The sequence below is a fragment of the Squalius cephalus genome (genome assembly GCF_949319135.1).
Source record: "Squalius cephalus genome assembly, chromosome: 10".
Lineage (NCBI taxonomy): Eukaryota > Metazoa > Chordata > Actinopteri > Cypriniformes > Leuciscidae > Squalius > Squalius cephalus.
Window position 1 is genome coordinate 16,495,956 of NC_137131.1, and position 22,402 is coordinate 16,518,357.

Consider the following 22,402-nt stretch of genomic DNA (forward strand, 5'->3'; position numbering starts at 1 on the left):
CTGTGACACTTGTAAAAGTGTATCCAAAAGGATCATGTGACACTTGGTGTGTGTGTGTGTGTGTGTGTGTGTGTGTGTGTGTGTGTGTGTGTGTGTGTGTGTGTGTGTGTGTGTGTGTTTGTATGTACTGTATGTATATGTGTACTATAGCCTACATCCACAAATGTATATGTTAAAATATTTTTATATAGCCTAGCATTTGCAATTAGGCTAAGCAATCAGTATTTAGATTTAGGCTAACTTAATATAATATCAACATTACATTAACTTAATGTAATATAATTCGTTAAAGAGAAGCAATTAATACAAATTAAATATTAATTTGTCCATATTGTTTAGCCTAACTTTTTCCCTTTAGAGATGCAAGTCAACAAAACCTTTTAGCAGCTTAAAAAAACACAAGCAAATAAGCATTTATTTTGCACGTTGTTACTAAGCATGTTTTCTGCTACATTTCTTCACCTTATCACACCTCTGGCAACTGACTATTATGTAACAAAAGCAAAACAAATGCAAGTGGCGCCTCCTTGCTCAGAAGATGCGAGGAACATCACACGAAGAGGACCAAGATAGCTATTCACTTGATTGAGTTAGTTAGTCGCATTAAAACGATGAGAACACCTGGACTGAGCATCTGCGCGTGCAGCGACGCTTCTGTGAATGACGGAACCGGCTCCGCCTAAATCCGTTGGTGGAGAGGAGGAGACGAACAGTAGACCGAGAGAGAGAGAGAGAGAGAGAGAGAGAGAGAGAGAGAGAGAGAGAGGAGGGGGAGGGGGAGGGGGGGGGGGTCTGATAGAGGAGGGAGGAACTGCTGAAGAATCAGACCAACTAAGATAAAACGCTGAGAGCCACACCGGGTCTTTGATTATGACGTAGGCAGGATTCTCGAGCGATCAGCGCATCCATCGCGCGCCTCAGCAAGTTGGTGAAGAGACTCGCCGGCGCGCGTGAAGCTTGGAAGCCTCCTCACCTTATAAAGTGCATCGGTGACGAAAGCTATCGCGTGCGCGTAAATTCAGCACTTGGTTCACGAGACAGCTCCAGTGTGTCGGCTTCCCTAACTGGACTCAATTTAAAGAGCAGTTCTTTCAGTACTTTCAGAACACACTCGCACGCATGAACATTAGAAGTGTCATCATATTTCTTGTGCTCATCTAGCTGTGATCCATAGCCCGGGACCATTTTTATTCTCCACTAAATATGTACCAGGGGCATTTGCAGGTAAGACTCTGTTCACATAAGACGTAAAATAATTGTCTTTATATTTATGATGGCTGTTATTTGTATTGTTTTAGTTACACTGAAATCACCGGATTGCACTGGAAGCATGTTAGGTGCAATTATCCAGTGATCAGTGCATTAAAATCATGTCAAAGTTTTATGAGTCAAGTTGGATTTTGTCCTTCTGTAAAGAGTCTTGCTTGCTGTTGATGTCTATTGTGTTCATTATTTTTTGAGATATATTAATGGCAGATACTGTAGTCTCAGACATGGTAAGTTATTTATACTTTTAAAGAGAAATTTTAACCAATTTATGTATGATCGATTAGGAAAACCAATGCATGTTAAGCCAGTGCTATTAGTGTACATGACGCAGGTGCCAGTTGGACAGTTTAAAAAGTAAAATAGTCTCTTTGCAGAAAAGAAAGGAAAGCAAGTTTCCAGTTACAAAACGCTGGCATAAACATTCATCTTCTGTCTTGCTGTGCACTTTAAAGATTTTTTTCGACGCAGTTGCACACTTTGTTGTAGTATCACCAACAGTGATTTACCCAATATTTTGTTGTATCATAAATAGGCCTGCACAGTTGAACTTGAAGGAGCAATCCATAAATCACATTATGTGCAAAATGAGACCCACCAGGGTGTTTTGAACATCTATGCTTACAGCAACATTAAGGTTTGATTGTGTTACTTTTGATGAAGATCGGTTAATTATGTAACTGCTAAATTAAAGCAGGCAACGCTTTGTTTACCAAGTCTCACAATTTCCAAGTAATTTACCAGCTGAATATTTTATGACTTCTATTACAGCATCTTAGGAAACCAGAGTAGCTTTTTGATACCCTTTGTCTCTATGGTCTGCTATGTGTCTTCTGTTACCACTAGTGATTGGCTTTATTTGTATTATATTTACAATAATTTGTAATAATAAGTTTGTCCAGCATTTCGACACCAACTCATACTTACACATTTGAAAAGCTTCATATCTAATTTAAAACTATGTGCTATATGCAACATTATATGAGAATAATTGTTCAGAAAATAGATTTGTTTTCAGGTAACGGTAATCGGACACTTGATAAGAGTCTCATATGGTCCTATTCATAACTGTTCTCATCATGTTAGAGGCTTTTATTTCAGGCTTTGGGGAGTTGGGGAGAGAAAGATATCACATTTTCTCTGTCAGGTAGGGAGGTAATTTAAGAGGAAATGTTCTCTCTGTGCAAAGCAGATGTTTTATCTGTCCTTCACTGGGCTCTTTGCAGCTCCTCCTTCCCTAAACAGACACACTTATCTTGACAGTGATGGCTCATTCTCCTTTAAAGCCATCTCAGAGTATAAGAGCCAAACAGTTTGCATTTGCACATTATGTATGAGTATAGCACTGCCATGAAGAGTTCAAATCAAATGGTACATTTTCTAAGCAATAATTCGTTGATACTCAAGTTTGCAAGGATGTCACATGTTCAAAGCTACCTTATCAGTCATTATGATAGATGATCATGCGTTGCTGGTTTTATTAAAGTTAATTTAAAGTGAAACTTAGATTTCAAAGTTTTACCTTGTGGAGTGTTTGTGAACGTACAGCTTTTGTATTAAACACCAGCCTCTTACCACACTAGGGGGCATTGGAAATCAGTATATCCCACTGATCATTTTCATAGACCAAATTTCTTTGAGTGTAAGTTCTGTCATTTCATCTTCAACAACAAAACAGGATTTGGTAATAATATATATAATAAAAAAAAACGTTTTTTAATACTTGCACAGCATGACAGCTCAGCTGATCACGATATTTCCTTCGTAAAAACAGTGACTTTGTTCATATATTTATCCTGTGACAATCAGTAAATTGATAGTACATGCAGATAAATAGCTAAGTAGTTTTATTTTAAGAGCTATTTGACCTATTTAAACCAAATATCAGCTCACACCTTAGATGTAACAACACGTGTTATAATTACTATAAATAACTCCAGTTGCTTGGGTGATTCCTGCCCTTTACAGCCATACGGCTGTTTGAGATTAATTTGCAATTCAGTGTTGCATTCACTATCAAACATGGGCATCACAAATAGTGCAAAAGTGCAGCTTTCGTGTACGTGATTTGTCTGTCTTGCTTTGGCTAGAATGCGCCACGCTCTCCGCCCAAGATAAAGCACCTTAAGGAACGCTGGAAAAAGCTCCTGTGCCTTTTTATCTTCTTATTACTTTAATTAGTCAAGGCATCTTTTGCATATTCAGGAATTAATGGAGTGTCTCTATACCTCTTTGCTCAGTTCAGGCTCTACTTGTCATTTTTATGAAGTAATTCTTGTTTTCTAAAACCAAACATGCTTCCTTTTCATCTCCTTTTCATAAATTCTTATCCTGTGTGTCCGATTCCCGAAAGGGATGAAACCTTTTATATAATCCAATAAAGAATATTTGGTGTCACAGTTCAGTATTCACTAAGTGTATCAGTTCCTTTTTCTATAAATCTATTTATTTATTTCATAAATGATATACAACCATACCACCATGAAATTACCCATATTAATTATTGATCATACAAATTATTGTTCTTCATGGTTCCCATGCATCACTTTCTGTGTTTGCGGCATTCCAGGTTAATAGTCTAGATCCAGCTTTGGCTGCATTATTTTGCTAGTGAGCCACATTAGACAATATAACTTGCCAAATTGTGTGTACGATGTAAGTTACTCTGTCTTAGCTTGTTTATATAACTGTTGAAATGGTATATGAATTGTATAATTGTATGTATAACTGTATAAAAGCAATAGCCTACCGCACATTCATTTATGCTTTTGTTCTGAATATCAGCATTGTTTTTCTAAAAACTCAGTCACATGACATGTCTTACAGGTGCAGTAGGGTAAAATACTTAGAGTCAGTTGTTCTGCTGGCTAATAATTGGCCATTACCCTCAACAGAGCCTCGGTATAGCATTTACTGCGCTCTTCCGGTCTGTTTTTAAATGTATAAAATCAAATAAATGCAATGTTATCCTCCCATTTTCTAAATGCCTGCCTAATGGGTACCTCATAGAGCTGTTGTGTTGTGTAATGCCTTGGTGTGGCTTTGCCTTGTGAATGGAGTCTCCCTGATTTCCCACAGGTGTGCAGATACAACCCTGTCAGGTGTTTTCCTATCGCTGGCTTTTTCATGTTTCACCTCTGGCTTTGACAGTGATAGTGCTTTTGGATGGAAGGTGAACGGTAGTTCATCTTGGGATCTCGCCTTTTGAGCTGGGCTCAGAAATAGAGATTGAGACGTGCTTGTGTGACACCTGTGAGTGTGAAATATGTTGGCCCAGATTGCAGCACACTGAGGCCAAGGGGGCTCTCAGAGACCCTACAATTGTGACAGCTATTGATTTATGTGTGAGGGTCTTAATATGACCTTTCAGTACCTTTCCCTATAGAAAAGTCTGATAAAAAAAAAAGACAGATAGTTTTAGAGAGTCTATCCTCTTAATAGTAATGTAATAAGCATAGATTAATCCTTTGTGGGCTAATGGCGGTTAGATAAATGGTGTTACAAGCAATGTTGCTATACACGTGATACAATTACAAGCAAATTATAATAGCGCCCTGCTGGAAACAGCAAACATGCATAACAGCACTCTGCAAACTGTAAAAAATGTGAAGGGAAATGTATTGTGTTTTGTGGCCAACCATCAATTTATGCAGATTCCAGCTCTTTTCAAATGTCTCTCAGAGGTTTAGAATTCTACAAAATTAAAAGACGGCAGGTGCAATCCCTAATGGACCTCTAAAGTGTTTGTTCACTAGCAGACTTAAAGGGATAGTTCACCCGAAAATGGAAATTCTGTCAGCATTTACTCACCCTCATGTTGTTCCAAACCGTCTGACGATCTTTCATCTGTGGAACATAAAAGACAATATTTTGAGAAACATCTCAGTGTTTTTGTCCATGCCATGGAAGTCAATGGTCACCAAAAATGATTACCAAAATTATTTTAAAATTTCTTATGTTGTGTTCTGCGGAAGAAAGAAAGTCATACAAGTTTGGAACAACATGAGGTTGAGTAAATGACAGAATTTTCATTTTGGGGTGAACTATCATTTTTAGTAGAGTCTACAACTAAACAAACACGTTAGAGCTCCATTAGTGACTGCCATGCTCTGATTTCACAGAAGTCTAAACCTCTAAAGACATTGAGAAGAGCTGAAATCTGTTCACCCCAAAATGAATAATATGTCTTTTACTCACCCTCATGTTGGTCCAAACTTGAATGCTTTCTTTCTTTTACATAACAAAAAGAATATATTTGGACGATTTTTTTCAGCTGTTTATGTCACCATATTTTATGCAATTTGTGTATGTGTTCGTTGTTCAATGTTTTGGTTTGATTTAGATATTTCTCTGTTCATCATAAATAGTGTGGCTTTAGATGAGTTGCAGTATAGCAGTCTAATTGTATGGAGTAATTTCACGCTAACTTTTTGTCCATAATATAAAAGTCCAAAACGTTCAAGCTCCAAAAAGACAGACAGATGAGACAATCTTCAAAATATCTCCTTTTATGTTCCACAGAAGAAAGAAAAGCACATGAGTTTGGAAGAACATACGAGTGAGTAAATCATAACAGAATTTTCATTTTTAGGTAAACTATTCCTGTAAGAGAAAGTTTTTTGGTTAAAAGTTAACTTTTGATTATTTTTCAGTGAAAAAATACAGCATTTAATGGTATGAAATTAATTTGACTAAAGTAGAGTGTCAGGCCAACTAGAGACATGGATGTAAATGTTAATGGAACATGTTTACATAGCTCAACTGGTACAGCATGGTCCATACAATACCAAGGTCATGGGTTCAGTTTCCAGTGAACATGTCTCTTTGGACAACAGCATCTGTCAAATGCATAAATGTAATGCCAAAAAGAGGTTGTGTGACACCTTGTGTGTTATGACTACCATAATGATTTAATGTGGTATTTTCAGCGATTACACAATCAGTTTGTCTAGCTGTTGAGAATGCATGTTGCTCAGTATCCGTCACAATAATACTGAAATCATGCTGATAAAGTCTGGAAGAAGGACAGTGTAATAGAGTGGGCATGTGGCAGCCTTTCAAATAAAATCAGTAGGCCATCTGTCTTACTCAAGGTGTGCTTCTTGACAGGGGGTATTTTTACATCACCGCTTCTACTATTTGAGTTTTGCATCTCTGGCTCAACTCTTCAAGCTAAATACCAGAAGCAACAAAAAAGACAAGGGACTATTTTGTCCTTTACCTGTTAAAGCTGATTAGGCTGAGTGTGTCACATCTCTCATGGACACTTATCTGAGAGGACAAAACTCAAGGCCGGCGTGGAAAACAATCAGCAGGAGATCAGCAGGAAAAGAGTCAGGAGAAACAGACCGGAGCAAGTGGAATAAGGGATAGCGTTCGCTTTACCCCTGGAGAATATGTGAGCAGTATTTGTGGAATCTTTATCTCCTTTTAGAGAATGATGGCTGGTCTGACTCTGTCACTTCTGTAAGGGCAGTAAATAAATGATGAGGGTCTTACATGAGAGTTGTTAGCAAACGCAGTTATGCAATGCATAAATAAGAGGGTAATTAATATATAATAAATTAGAAATGTAAAAATTTTATGTGTGGAGGGAAAGTTGCAAGGCCAGTGAAAGACTTTCATCAAGAAGCTTCTTTTGATGTACTCAGCTTTACAAATATTGGAAAAGCATGATCCCAGAGTGCAATATTGTGTGTGTTAGCTATATATATATATATATATTTTTTTTTTTTTTTTTTTTTTTGAGGATTCAAAGAAAGCATAAGATTACAGTGTTATTTTTTTTTAATGTTCATGAATTTAAATATGATGGTATGCAGGGATGTAATTAATGAACAGGAACCAACCAAGGTTTCCATTGAGGGAATAGTAATTTTGCACGTCCTATCCCATACTTCACAAGAATCTCAGCATGAGCTTGGGATATGGAACTATAGTAAAATGAGGAGGTTGGTTAGGAACAATTCCTTTGAGCTTTAAATTCAAACTCATTGCAAGAAGTAGGGCAGTTACCTCTGTCCCTACATGTATGTGGTGCCTCATCCATCTCTAAGTGCAGCCATTCATCAGGGTCCATGGTAGACTCATCAGCTTTAGGCGTCATATGAGGCTAGGCATCAGGGAAGGCAGGATGCGCTTTGGCGCTGGAAAATTTGGAGAGACAAATATGGACTCTCATCTAATCTCTTTAAAGTGGCACCAGTGCTAGCAGGGGTGCAGCAGCCATTATAACTGGGTGAACATGACTCCCAACCACCCACTTCAGTTGTATTTCATTTTGGAATGTACAATACTACAATTACATTATGTAGTTAAAGCTCTTAAAAAATGGCAGCTAGTAGTGTAAACTATCTTTTTGTTCTTGGTATTAGCTGGGATTTTCAAATCGCAATCATTGCACTTTCTAAAACAATTATGGACCTCTTATACAAAATGAGGTGATGAACAAAGATACTATAAAGATTCATATTTCCTCCTTAATCTATTCACTCTTTTATATACTCTCTCTCTCTCTTTCTCCCATTACTAATTAGCTGAACCAAACCATTATAGAAACTAGTCCACAGAGATCAGAGGGAAAAACAAACAGAGACTGCTCTGATTTTTCAAATCAATGTTTAAAGCTTTGTGCGACACAAAATTGTCTCAAAACTCTATTACGTAACATTTGGTGGAAGCAACCGAATCTGAGAGAATCTTGATATAAACAGTCAAGATAATTGCTGTAGAAGAAGGTGAGCTTAATTGCATCAAGTGAGACCAGCAACTGAGGGTGTGAATGCAGTCAGATTTCTTCTTTTTGATGTTTGGTAAAGATCTGAATTTTTTTCCATCACACAGCAGGCCGTCTTTAGCTGTAATTGAATCAAAAACCTGACTAAATTCCAGATACTTTAATCAAGCCTTTACAGTATGTTGTCAGCTAGAACATAACGGCATTTAAACGGCATATTTTTAAATAACAGAAGACATTAAAGAGATAGATCACCCAAAAATTCTGAAACATTATCACACTAACCCTCTTGTCTTTTCAACCCTGTATGACTTTCATTCTTCCTTGGGACACAAAAGGAGATGTTCAGCAGATGTTCAGCTGCTCTCTTGTCTTTTTCATACAGGGGAATTGGATGGGGACCAATGGCTGTCCAGCTACATAAAGGATAAAAATAGCACCATAAAAGAATTGTAAAATATAGTCCATCTGACTTATGTGTTATATTTCAAGTCTTCTGAAACCATAGCTTTGCATGAAGAGATATTGGCAAAAATTTTGCCTAAAAAATCCTCCATGGTCATCATTGACTTTCATTATATGGAAAAGAGCTGCATTTTGCTATAAATAATATAATACTTTCAGCTCCATTTAAAGGGATAGGTCACCCTAAAGTGAAGATTTTGTCATCATTTACTCACCCTTATGTTGTTCAAACCCTGTATGATTTTCTGTCTTCTGTTGAACACAAAAGAAGATATTTTAAAGAAGGTTGGTAACCACTGGCTTCCATAGTAGGAAAAAAATATTATGGAAGTCAATCAACTACCATCAACTGTCTGGTTACCAACATTCTTCAAAATATCTTCTTTTGTGTTCAATGTAAGAAAAAACTCATACAGGTTTGGAACAATTTGAGGGTGAGTAAATGATGACAAAATTGTAATTTTTGGGTGAACTATCCCTTTAACACATTTGAGTGTGCTTAAATACACTCTGATGCATATTTATATCAAAAGTTCCCCCAAGACTTAAGTAAAATTAGGGTCCAAAAATTTGTCAGAAAGGCTAATTCTGACTTATGGCATCCTGAAATGCATGAGACAGCTCTTTGGACACAGTATTTTATTATATGTGCTGTAAGCTGGCACTTCATGGCACTTCCTGATAAATAGAGCTGAAAATCAGGAATTAGACCTCTAAAGATATGCATATTAACCCTAATATGCCAACCAAAACATTGTTGCACTGCCATTACAGGGGGCAAAGTACAGAAAGCAACAACATCACTGGCAGGCAGTTTGGGGTTTACCTCAGTAGAGGGCTTTTTAAAGAGACTCTTTTTAAGAGACTACTTCAGCAGGGGGCAGTGCCTCCAGCACAGCTGTGACCTAAACCCTTGCCTGGTCCCATCTGTTCCACACAAGCTCACATGTGCTGAGGTCAAGTGGTGCTGGCATGATGAATTCCCTACCCAGAAACAGAAGAGATCATGCTGCATACAGTATAAAATGGCAAAGGACATCATGCTATCTATCCTTTAGTTTAGATGACCATGCTTGACAGGAGTGTGAGGAGGAAAGACAGAGAAAGGCATTGGAGACTGTGTAGGAGTAGATTGACTAGATTGCAAGATAGGAAAACAACATTTGTTACATGGCACACCACACTGGGCTGAAGCGTTGAAACCTAAGCTCTCTTCCGAAAAGCCAGTGAACTGCCTACGGATGGAGCATTTTAGGTATCATAGGTGCCCCTTTGACACAAAAGCTGTTCCAAAAAGACGGCATCTTAATTATTCGGCTTACTAGATACTTTGTTGTGGCCAAATTCTGAGGCAGAATCGCACGTATCCTTTATGGAGAAGTCAATCCCATGATGCATTATGACAAGCTCAGAAATTATGATTGTACACTGGCTAGGGTTTGTAAGATTTGCTCACCAAGGCTGCATTTATTTGATCAAAAATACAGTAAAACAGTAATATTGTGAAATATTATTATAATTTAAATCCTAAAATTATAATATTTTTTAGTTTTCTAATTTAATATATTTAAAAAATGTATTTATTCATGTGGTGGCAAAGTTGAGTTCTTAGCAGCCATTACTCCGGTCTTCAGTGTCACGTGATTATTTCAGAAATCATTCTATGCTGAACAGCATTGATTTGTAATAAACATCTTTTGTAATATTATTCTAAATGATATAATAATAAAAGTCTTTACTTTTATCAATTTATTCCATTCTTCTTTTTAAAAATATCTTACTGACTTTTGAATGGTAGGGTAAATACATGTATACATGTATGTTCCTTGTACATTTAATTCAATACTAAAAAGTATCAATACAAATATTTCAGTGTAATTAAAAGTTCATACTTTTTAGTATTTGTGTGCTATTATGAGTATTATGCCATTATCTTAGCAGCAACACACTAATAATTACACAGTTATAGCTATTGGTGCGGTGCGCAGTGTAAAATACAACCATGAAGAATTAGTGTAAATTATTCAGAAAATCATTCATCCAAATGTTTTATGAATAGTTTGCATTTTTAAATTCATTCTGCTTGCGTTTCTTCATGGACTAGACCCATTTTGAATTGCCTTAATCTGATAGAATTAAGTATACGTTGGGTTAACAATAAATAAATCCAAAAATACATAAACTGTGAGTATTCATAGGAAGGACTGTTGACGGGACTGTTTAACTTTGCAACAGCAGCACATGCTTCTATTTTGGTCTGATAAAACAACCCATCTTTTGGTCACCTCTGATGAGCTTAACCTTTTAAATCACTCACGGTCCTCAAATACTTGAGGTCCAACAAACACATTCAGCTAGCTCTGTTTGCACCAATCAGTAGTAATCTTTGACAAGCAGATCACGGACAAACTTAAACCACACACATATATGAGAGCGAGCGAGAGCTAGGGAATACGGTTGTATTACAAACACTGACACAAGACATTGGCCTATACATGCACATTTCCACCAGGTGTTCAGGGATACAATGTGTGTGTGTGATTGTGTTTGTCTGTGTGTGCTAGACTGACCCCTAGCCACACAGTCTGGCTCTACTGTCATGGGGCTCGACTGAGCCACAGATGGCTTTCTCAGGTAGCGGCTGTGTAGTGTAAGAACTTTCTCTATGGAATTCCTTCTGAAACAGCTGGTTTTCCCAGCCAAACTCACTTCTTCCTGAAGCACACACTCCCAAAGAATTATCACAAGTACACACCACTATAAATCTACCCGCAAAAGCTTGTATTCCTCCCATCATATTTAGTTGGGGGGGGGGGGGGGGGGGGGGGTGATATATATAGCCTGTCCACTGGATTTCTTGTGGCCCCTATCAATCATATACATTTTTCTATTATAATGCACATCTAAATTGTTATTTTTTTTGTAAACAATACGTGCACTATTAAATAAATTAAATATACTTTCCTTGTGAAATTATTAATAGTAAACAATGCGAACCAGTTTATTTAGAATAATATGACTCAGTGGTCTAGACTTGAACATATCTACTGTCATAATTCTTTAGTTACCCAGTACTTTGCTTTGTCAGCATTTATGACAAGCTCTTACTGTATATCATACAATTTCAGGCAAAGCATAACAGTTTAAAAAAAGAAGCTGAAAACAATTATAATCTTACAATCAATTTGAAAGGTCACGTTTTAGTGTCACAACCAGTTTCCATTTCTCCAAAGACATCCTACTAAATTGGATGATGTGAGTGCATCATAGAAATAGCTCCTTATAATGAGAGCAGTTGAGCATGGCAGATAATTCCTCTGGTGGCAGGGGGCTGTTTGTCAGCAAATAGAGTAAAGTGGATTCTTGCCGCCAGTGAGGAACCAGTACATTACTGTTTGCTTTGTGGAACAAATTGAGTGGTAACCGATAAAAAGAAAATCACGTACAACCCAATGAGAAAAATGTTTGAATAAACTAAAATAATCTATCTCCAATAATTAAGGCGGAGGCTGATTACTCAAAGTCATATAGTGAGACAGATGGTATTTGCACCCACTGTAAATATGTTTTAATGATCTAGTAACACGGATTATAAATTAGTCTACTATTTATATATGTGACCACTTTCCACAAGATTCCCTGTGTTTAGTGTTCTTGGTCTTGCTGTGTCTGGTTTCCTTGCTATCTTTGTTGATCTCAAGTCAAGTCAAGTCAAGTCAAGTTTATTTATATAGCGCTTTTCACAACATAGGTTGTATCAAAGCAGCTTCACAGTATTAAATTAAAACAATACATCAATGTTTGTTTCTAGTGGAACGTCCACGTTTGGTAATGCTGATCAATAGTATCGTTGATTGATTAATTAAATTAAATATCCCCAAATATCCCCAACTGAGCAAGCCAAAGGCAACAGTGGCAAGGAACCGAAAAACTCTATCAGGTGACCTAATGGAGAAAAAAAAAACCTTGGGAGAACCCGGGCTCAGTCGGGGGCCAGTTCTCCTCTGGCGTTTATGAACTAGAGGTCGGATTTAAATGTAAGATTAAAAGTATTATATGAATGCCTGGCTGAAGAGATGCGTCTTTAATCTAGTTTTAAACTGGGAGAGCGAGTCTGAGCAACGAACAGTATCAGGAAGGCTATTCCAGAGTTTTGGAGCTAAATGTGAAAATGCTCTCCCTCCTTTGGTGGATCTGGATATCCTAGGTATGACCAAAAGCCTCGAATTTAGTGATCTTAAAGAGCGCGATGGATTATAGGACGATAGAAGGTCCGTTAAATAGACTGGAGCTAAGCCGTTTAGGGCTTTATAAGTCAGTAGCAATACCTTGTAATTAATACGGAACTTTATAGGTAACCAATGTAGTGATGATAAAATTGGTGTTATATGATCATATTTTCTTGATCTAGTTAGAACTCTAGCGGCGGCATTTTGGACTAACTGTATCTTGTTTATTGAGGTTGCAGGACAACCAGCTAATAAAGCATTACAGTAATCTAGTCTCGAGGTCATGAATGCATGAACTAACTTTTCTGCATCAGAAACTGATAGCATGTTACGTAGCTTAGCAATGTTTCTAAGGTGGAAAAAGGCTGTTCTTGTAACATATGAAATATGATTTTCAAAAGACAGGTTGCAGTCTAATATAACACCCAGGTCTTTTACTGTAGAGGATAAAGTAACAGGACATCCTACTATGTTAAAGTTGTAGTGTGAGAGGTTTTGTGGGTGGTTTTTTGAACCGATGATTAGTACCTCTGTCTTGTCTGGATTTAATAAAAGAAAATTGCGCGTCATCCAATCTTTTATATCTTTAACACACTCTGTCAATTTGGATAATTTAGCGTTTTCATCTGGCCGTGATGAAATATAGATTTGAGTGTCATCAGCATAACAATGGAAACTAATTCCATGTTTCCTTATAATATTTCCAAGTGGCAGCATATATATTGAGAATAACAGAGGGCCTAACACAGATCCCTGCGGCACTCCATAGTTTACTGGAGTTATGATCGATTTTTCTCCATTTAAATAAACAAAATGGTAGCGGTCAAATAAATACGATCTAAACCAGCTTAATGCTTGTCCTTGAACACCAGTATAATTTTGTAGTCGATCTAAGAGTATTGTGTGATCTATAGTATTGAATGCAGCACTAAGATCAAGTAAAACTAATATTGAGATACAGCCTTGGTCAGAAGCTAAAAGTAAATCATTTGTGATTTTAACGAGTGCAGTTTCAGTGCTATGATGCGGCCTGAATCCTGACTGAAACTTTTCATAGATGTCATTTTCATGCAAGAAAGAGCCCAGTTGGGCGGACACAACTTTTTCTAGTATTTTAGACATAAAAGGTAGATTTGAAATGGGTCTATAATTTGCTAGATTATGTGGATCTCCATGGTTACTAGTCCCACACCTGTTCCTCATTATCCCTCTTGTTACTCAGTGTATTTATACCCTTGTGTTTCAGTCTGTAGTTATCAGTCATTGTCTTTACACATTTGTTGTAAAGCTGCTGCGTCTCCTGTGTCTTCATGTTTGGAACATAACCATTGGCTTCTTGTTTGGATTATCCTTGCATTTATATGTTCATAGAATTAAGACTTCTTTCTAAAAGATCCTCACCTCTGTAGCAGGGACAACTATCTGTTAATGTGCCATACATATATACACCACCATTCAAAAGTATGGGATCTTTCATTTAAATAAATTAATACTTTCAGCAAGGATGCATTAAATCGATCAAAAGTGTTAGTAAAGACATAATGTTACAAAAGGTTTCTATTTTTTTTTAAAATGCTGTCCCTTCTATAAGAATCTTTAAAAAAGTATAGAGGTTTCCAAAAATATATTTAGCAGCACAGCAGTTTTCAACTAATACTAAGTAATTTTTCTTGAGGACCAGATCCAGCATATTAGAATGATTACTGAAGAAGGATATTGTGACGCTGAATACTGGAGTAATGGCTGCTGATAATTCAGTTTTGCCATAACAGGAATAAATATTTAAAAATATATTAAAATAGAAAAGAGTTCTTAGAAATAGAAGTAAAATAGAATATTTCACAGTATTACTGTTCATGTACAATTAATATAATATTTGTGCATTTACATTCGGTAAGGAATATACTCACCCACACACACACACACACACACACACACACACACACACACACACACACACACACACACACACACACACACACACAATTAGTAATTATGAATAGTATAATTACACATACGATGCAACAACAACAAAAAAACACCAATACATGTGCTGTACCCTCTAGAATTTCCAGCATTCAGTTCATGAACGCAAATCACTCACCATCATTGACAAAAAGACAATTCCCTTAAATATTCTGTATGATGAGTTTGATGACAATGATCTACATTCATCAGCTGACCTCATAAATTCTGATGTCATGTACATTTTAATCTCAGACACGTCCTTTGCAGGCTGAACAGATTGTCTATATTTTTAACCCAAATGATTTCTGATTGTCATGGTATACCAGTCCAACTAGCAAACCCTCAAGCAGTGGACCATGTCAATTAAATCCCATCCTCAGGCACAGATCCTATCCAGCAGTGTCTGCCAAAGCAAAGGTCAGTCATGAGCCAGGCCCTGGCATGAAATTCTCAAGTCTGAGACTGAAAGCAAAGGAAAACAGCTGTGTCCTAAGTCATTTATTCAATTTAAATCTCACATTGATAATACTTTGCCTCTTTAAGATCTTGTACCTCATTATTATCTCAACTTATCTTGTCACTTAATCTATTTTAATTATCTAATTTGTTTTGTCTTTGTAACATCTGAGGTATTTTCCAGTCTATTGTTAGTCGATTTATTTAGGGCTGGTAAATTAGTGACAACAGGCAACCGAGGAACATGCCAGGAGCTTAACAACAAAGCTGTGTGACTGAAAAGGAAAAAATAGGATTAAAAACAATAAACAAATATCGGTTTTGAAATGAGATCATTGTTGTTCTCAGTGGCTTAGACAAGGCTTCATAAAAACTGTACTGTCCCTTTAAATTGCAATCTGACGCTCTGCGCCATGTATTGATAATAAATAAAACAGCTGGTGATGAACTCACTCAGTAATTGCTACTTCAGGGGAAATACGTTTATGCCCAATCTTTTACCAACTTTCACTGTAGTTCTGGATTGCCTTGCGTCACATTTGTGACCCGCCGCGTTGTTTTAGGAAATGAAGATGGATGGCATGATTACTCCGATCTCTCCGTGGCTTGTGCAATCAAAACCATGGTACTTGTCTAATCTCACACGGAGCCCTTGCTCTCCAGTGCAGCCATGAAGACAAGTCTGACAAAATGGCCCTCCGCAATGAAGTCCTCAGCAAAATTTCGGTGATTAGTTTATGCAGATTGACATTTATACGGCCATGGTAGAGCTTGCGTCTTACGCTCTCTATCAAAAAAGCACTCAAGGGAAAACACAGCCTTGTAGCTCTATAGCCTCTATCATTTGTCAGTCCCAAAATCTATGCTCCTCTTCTCAACCTCCTGAGACTGATTGCAACCAGCACTTCATGTTTTTTCTCTCACTTGGAAGAATATTGCTGATGAACAGATCAAATCATGCAGTGCACATTTTTCATTTGGAGTGATGGAGAAGGAACAAGAAAAAGCGAAAAGGGGATGATGATGAATTTCTTTTTCATCTTTGAGTGCATTATGCACACTTGAAAGCAGCTTTGCAACTCCATACCTTGAGATCAATAGGTGGAAGTGGGCCAATGGCCAGTCTAAATTTGTCTGGACTGTTGAGGGGGGACGTCGTGGGCTTCCAGTGCACAGGGCCTTAGGTACAAATTTCACTTTACGGTGATGCCCCTGCAACACAATCCCTGAGTACTACATATTGATCTGAGCTGTTGGGCTTACGCACTAAACTAAACACTTTCACGGCTTTCTGGCACATAGGAGCTCTTATTTCCAATCACTGTGCTATATTTAGTAATAGCAAGGTTTCTAGAGTAGCCCTCTTTTTTTGTGCTCTTTTATAGATAGGATGCAAAGGAGAGGTAGAATGAGATCGAACTGTTCAAGCTCACTCACACCATCCACCAGCGTTGTGTGCCATTCAGATCTGAATTGAGAAAGCCTTTTAAAATTAAATTACATTTCTAAATTCCAATTGAGGTAACAAATGCAGGATTAATTTGCAAGGAAGTAGTATTAACCCTTAAATGCATGAATGTTTCACCAATCATTATTACATATTCAGGCCTTTAGCGACCCGTATCTATATCTAACATAGATGGAATCTAACTGCCGCAATCTTATAAAACTATCCTTGTAATTCTCTCTTTTGTAATTTATTTTTTCACAAATAGAGTAGCTAGCTACACAAATGTCTGAGTTGAGATGGGCTGTGACTGATGAAATTCATGGCAATTGACAAAAACAATATTGTTACAGAAAGCGTAGGCATCAATGATAATATATATAAAAAAATGAAGTCTTTTTGAATGATTCTGTAAATATTATTTGCAAACATTCAAGATAAAATTATATATGTATATACTGTGTCTAGATGTAATGTTTTGAAATAATATTTACAAAATTATTCAATTAGACAGTTATTATTATCCTTGTTTTTTCCCCTCTTCATGTCCATAGAAAATTAAAGGGACATTTCACCCAAAAAAATTCATTTATTCTATGGTTTACTCACCCTCATACAATTCTAAACCTGTATGACTTTATTTATTATGTTGAAAAAAAATTATAATTATTAAACAATCCCTTTAACATATCTGTACATGCCACCCCCTTTTGAGTTCCTCTTGTCTTCATCATATACCTGATAAAAGTGAATTACAGAAGAAAATAAATCATGGACATTGAGTGTACTTTCAGTAAAACAATGTCCAGGTCAAACATCCTGATTACACCTTGCTCCTGGTGCATTGCCGAGCATGTGAAATGGGTTAAATGAGTCTGTCTGGTGGCGAGCGGCTCTGATGGCCTCATGTGCAGCTGTGAATACAACCGAGTGATTTCAAAGCAATCTGACGTGGTGCCCATGAAAACAGAGGCGATAAAGCCAGCACCGGTATCTGGCCTCTCTCAGCATTACGTGTGAATGGTTTCTGTTCTCCTAATCTGCTTTCCAGATGTGTGGCTTAGAGCTGCCATATCAGGACATCAAGCTTCCTGTCAAAGCCGAGGCCAAGCGATTCAGCAGGGGTTGTGACTAGAAAGCGCCCAGCTGGTTAATGCCTGTGTCTCAGGCAATGCATAACACCCAATAAAAGCCGTCCTCCCATTAGAAACGTGGAAGGACTCAGGCCACTTTGTTACAGATTTTTAGAGGGGATTATAATAGGATTGAGGCCAACATTTGTGATAGTGACTTTCGTAAGGATTCTGATCCTAACCATATTTCACATTTTACAGCCAGTACATGCTTGTAAAACATGGACGTTACTGCGGGATCTGGAAGTCAGCGGTGGTCCAGCAATAGTGGCGACGGGACTATGTCTTTGTTCCCTCCTTCAGGGAACGAGGGTTACATACGTAACCGAGATGTTCCCATTCAGTTCAGTCATGTTCGACTGAAATTCTCCCAATTAAAACGCCTGTGAGTGCTGCCACCTTCCAGTGCCTAACGAAAGCCTCTTGATCCCCCCGCTTTTAATCAGGCGGGGATGGTCAGGGCTTAGGCCAGGAAAGTCCACTGCTGTTCCGCATTACACATTCAGGCAGACTTGGATAACACTGGGAAAGCATGCCCTTTCGGTGGAAAGGGAGACGCTGCGGAAGCCACATCCTGCCCGTAGGGAGGTATCATGTGGAGGTTACACATAAGGACTGGGCGTTTCCGGGCAGTACAACATATTTAATGTCACAGAGGTGGCTCCGGCCTATAGCGGGGGGAGACAACACTGGTCAGAGACGGCAGAGCGGGCTCTGCCAAGGGAAAGACACGGGCTCGCCGCAGGTAGCCGTACCATGGAAGAATACACATATGGGATCGCCGTAGGGATCACAACATATGGGACCCAGCCTAGCACAGGTTCTACCAATGCATACAAGTGTTAGGACTGGCATTGGATATTCTGCCACGTCTGTTGCCGAGGGGTGTGGAGGAACTCAACAGGGTTCGGCTAATGAGGAACTCTACTGGAGCAAGAATGGCGCACGTATCCAGTCCATAGGAGGAGAATGGCACAGCAAGCCGACACTTCGAGCGGGGCTTATGGTGTTGACTGACTTCTATGCGAAGAGAGCACATGGGAAGCTACTGGCTCGACACTTAGGCTATAGAATCTAGCGAACGTGTTTGGTGTCGCCCAGCCCGCAGCTCTACAAATATCTGTCAGCGTGGCATCCTGTGCCAGCGCCCAGGAAGAAGCTACACTCTGAGTGGAGTGGGCTCGCAACCTGGGGGGGCATGGTGCGTCTTTGGGATTGATACGCCAAGCTGGTCTGAGGTCCTGAGACTTTGCGTTCTGTTCACGTACAGGCGCAGAGCACAGACGGGACAGAGAACAGCCAGGGCTGGGTCTGCCTCCTCCGGGGGCAGCACGTGCAGGTTCACCACCTGGTCCCGAAAGGGAGTGGTAGGAACCTTGGGCACATATCCAGGCCCGGGTCTCAAGATTATGTGAGAGTCGGCTGGCCTGAAATCCAGGTACGATTCGTCGACCGAAAATGCGTGCAGGTCCCCTACCCTTTTGATAGAGGCCAAAGCAAGCAGGAGAACTGTTTTTATAGACAGGATTTTTAACTCTGCTGTCTGCAATGGCTCAAAGGGAGGTCTCTGCAGTGCCGTCAGCACCAGAGATAAGTCCCAAGAGGGTATAGAGGGGGGACGAGGTGGATTCAGTCTCCTCATGCCCCTAAGGAACCTGATGATCAGGTCGTGCTTCTCCACGGATCTTCCATCAACTGCATCGTGATGTGTGGCAATAGAGGCAACATACACTTTGAGGGTGGAGGGAGACAGCCCTCGCTCCAACCCAACTTGCAGGAAGGAAAGCACAGTACCGATCGAACATCTTCGGTGGTCTTCTCGGTGAAGAACACCACTCAACGAACAGGTTAAACTTCAGGGCATAAGCATGCCTGGTAGAGGGTGCTCTCGCAGAAGTGATGGTGTCTACGACAGCTTGTGGTAGATCACCTAGAACCTCCTCCCGTCCAGGGACCAGTTTCCAGAGGTCTGGACGGGGGTGCCATACGGTGCCCCGTCTCTGAGAGAGGAGGTCCTCCCTCAGAGGAATGGGCCAGGGAGGGGGCTGTCGAGAGGAGCATCAGTTCAGGGAACCAGATCCGGTTGGGCCAATAAGGGGCAACTAGCAAGACCTGCTCCTCTTTCTCCCTGACTTTACACAGTGTCTGTGCAAGAAGGCTCACTGGGGGAAACGCATACTTGCGCAGGCCCCGGAGCCAGCAGTGTGCCAGTGCATCCGTTCCGAGGGTCCCCTCGGTCAGGGAGTAAAACAACTGGGACGAGTCCGGAGAGGCAAACAGATCAATCTGTGCAGCCCTGAAGTGGTCCCAAATCAGCTGGACCGCCTGGGGATGGAATCTCCACTCTCCCTGGGCCACAGGCTGTTGTGAGAGCTCGTCAGTGGCACGATTTAGCGGGCCGGGGATATAAGTGGCATGAAGTGACCTCAGATGCATCTGACTCCATAGGAGGAGATGGCGGGCAAGTTGCGACATGCGAAGAGAGTGTAGAACGTGACCATCAAACTCGACGTCACACGGCACGCTGAATGCTCAAGCCCTTATGAGAAAGGCAAGACAAACAACGTGCCGACATGGTCATGCTCTCATGAGAGAACATGAACCACCCACGAACACAGTCTCAGCATGTTTGTGATGTGATAGAGGAGTGAGGGGCCCACAGGGATTGGTTACCGGGTGGGGAAGCCCTCACTGTAATCCTCAGGTCACCCTGTCTATTCGGCGAAGTAGCCCTTTTCTGGTGCACCAGAAGAGGAACTAGATCGGGGTATAGATGAGGAGAGTCCACCCTGTGTGAAAACAGCTGCTTTGCTCTCTGTGAGATTGTGGCCAGCGCTGTCTTTCGCTGTTTAATCCAACACCAGCTTTGAAGAGACGATCTCCCGAAGAAGCAGACTCGTTTTCTTCTTTTTTGAAGTTAAAACACTCTCAGATAAGATTGCAGAGCAGGAACAGTACAACCGCTCGGCTCCGAAGCGAAAAAGCAAAGATACAACGTACCTGCTGCTCATTATATGCATTATATGAGGCAGAGCAGCTGATGCATTTATCGCATGCCAATGTGCATTGGCTCGTTTTATTACACGCAAAGTAGATTGGTCTCTCAAAGCGATCCCAATCAGTACGGTACGTCCGACTTTGTCGAACGTGACCAAACTGAAAGGGAACTGTTGTTTTTCTAATGGACTAATGGTATTTTTCTATCCTAGAGCATTTTTAGGTTTAGATTTAGTTTATGTGATTGATGCTATCATAGAAGTGCCCCAAGCACTCCCATTCAAAAGGCAATTTGACCAAAAATGAAAATATGGTCAAACTTAAAACTGCCGTTTCCATTCTAATTATGCTTTTAAATGAAAGTTTGCCTCAGGTAGATTAACAAAAAGACCCTAGGTTGCATTTTGGCGAGAGTTACCCTTTAAACCCTTTCTAATAAAGATCTTTAAAGCTTATTTGGATTTTACAAAATTATCTTTAAAGGTGCAGTGTGTGATTTTTAGCGGCATCTAGTGGTGAGGTTTACGAATTGCAACCAACAAAAGTTACGGTGGCTGACAGGAAAAGATGTCATCGTCTGAGACGGCAGAGAGTAGCCAGTTAAGCAATGAGATTTCTTTATAAAGTTCAATTAAGAAATGATGTTTACTTCATTATTCAGTAAAACGATATGTTATTGCGATTATTACTGTTACTTGTTAATCATTGTATCAGTGTTTTATTCGCTGACTTTAGCTAGCTTCTTTGCACGAAGAACAACATAGCGACGAAACGTGCTCTGTAGTAGTTTGTCCTTTTAGGGCTACTGTAGAAACATGTCGCCGCAAAATAGCTATTTAAATCTAAGGGGACCCGCGGTGTATGTAGATAGAAATGGCTCATTCTAAGGTAATAAAAACATAACGGTTCATTATGTAAGGTCTTTATACACCACTGAAAACATAGTTCTGTCTACAGATCCTCCTAAGTATTACACAATGCACCTTTAAAATACAGTATCCTGAAAAAAATAGCTGCAATAATATATTAATATAGAAATATTAAAAAACATATGTATTTGATTTATTTACTTGCCGTTGTTTTGTTTTGTTTCAAAGTTGTCATGTTTGAGGGGGTGATTTTTAAGCCATTCACAATAAATGGCATGTGACTGGTCCATCTATATCATAACTCATTGCAGCAAGAAACAATATACATTTTAGACCATTTTGGGCTGTCAATAACCCTCTCAAAATTGGAAACTTCTGAAATATCAACCATACTATAATGACATTTTTGTGATTTATATGTTGCTTGAAGAGAATTTTATTTCAATTAAAATGCACAGCTACTTTTGAATGGCTGTCAATAGAGAAACATTCTGCCTGCATAACAGCGTAATCAACCAGCAGGGGCAAACTGCCGAGGGCAAACCAACCAAAACCTCCAGGTTTAAACCACTTAAGCTGATTTGCAGACCGGTTGCAAACATGATAGGCAATGATTACAAGGTAATCAGCCAATCATAGTGTCCTGAAGGCACTGAATCTGTTCACATGAATGCATGTTCACTGCATGCTTTAGGACATCAATGACCAAGCTGAAGGGAGGCAAAAGAGACATGAGAAATGTACACACTAAAACTGCTATTATTCTTTATACATACTCTTGCTTCTTGTGCGATAGTATTATTTGCTATGCTATAGTACCAGCTATGTGCTACCAG

At 39.3% G+C, this 22,402-nt stretch overlaps 1 protein-coding gene across 4 annotated transcripts in view; it reads left to right on the forward strand.

Annotated features, from left to right (window-relative positions):
- Positions 1-824: 824 nt before the first annotated feature.
- pex5la (peroxisomal biogenesis factor 5-like a) overlaps positions 825-22,402 on the forward strand; it is an 84,854-nt gene continuing 63,276 nt past the window's right edge. For all 4 annotated transcript variants that reach the window (XM_079883727.1, XM_079883729.1, XM_079883728.1 and 1 more), the window contains exon 1: positions 825-1,224. In XM_079883727.1, coding sequence (XP_079739853.1) covers positions 1,204-1,224 — 21 coding nt within the window. In that variant the 5' untranslated portion in view covers positions 825-1,203. The remainder of the gene's footprint in view (positions 1,225-22,402) is intronic.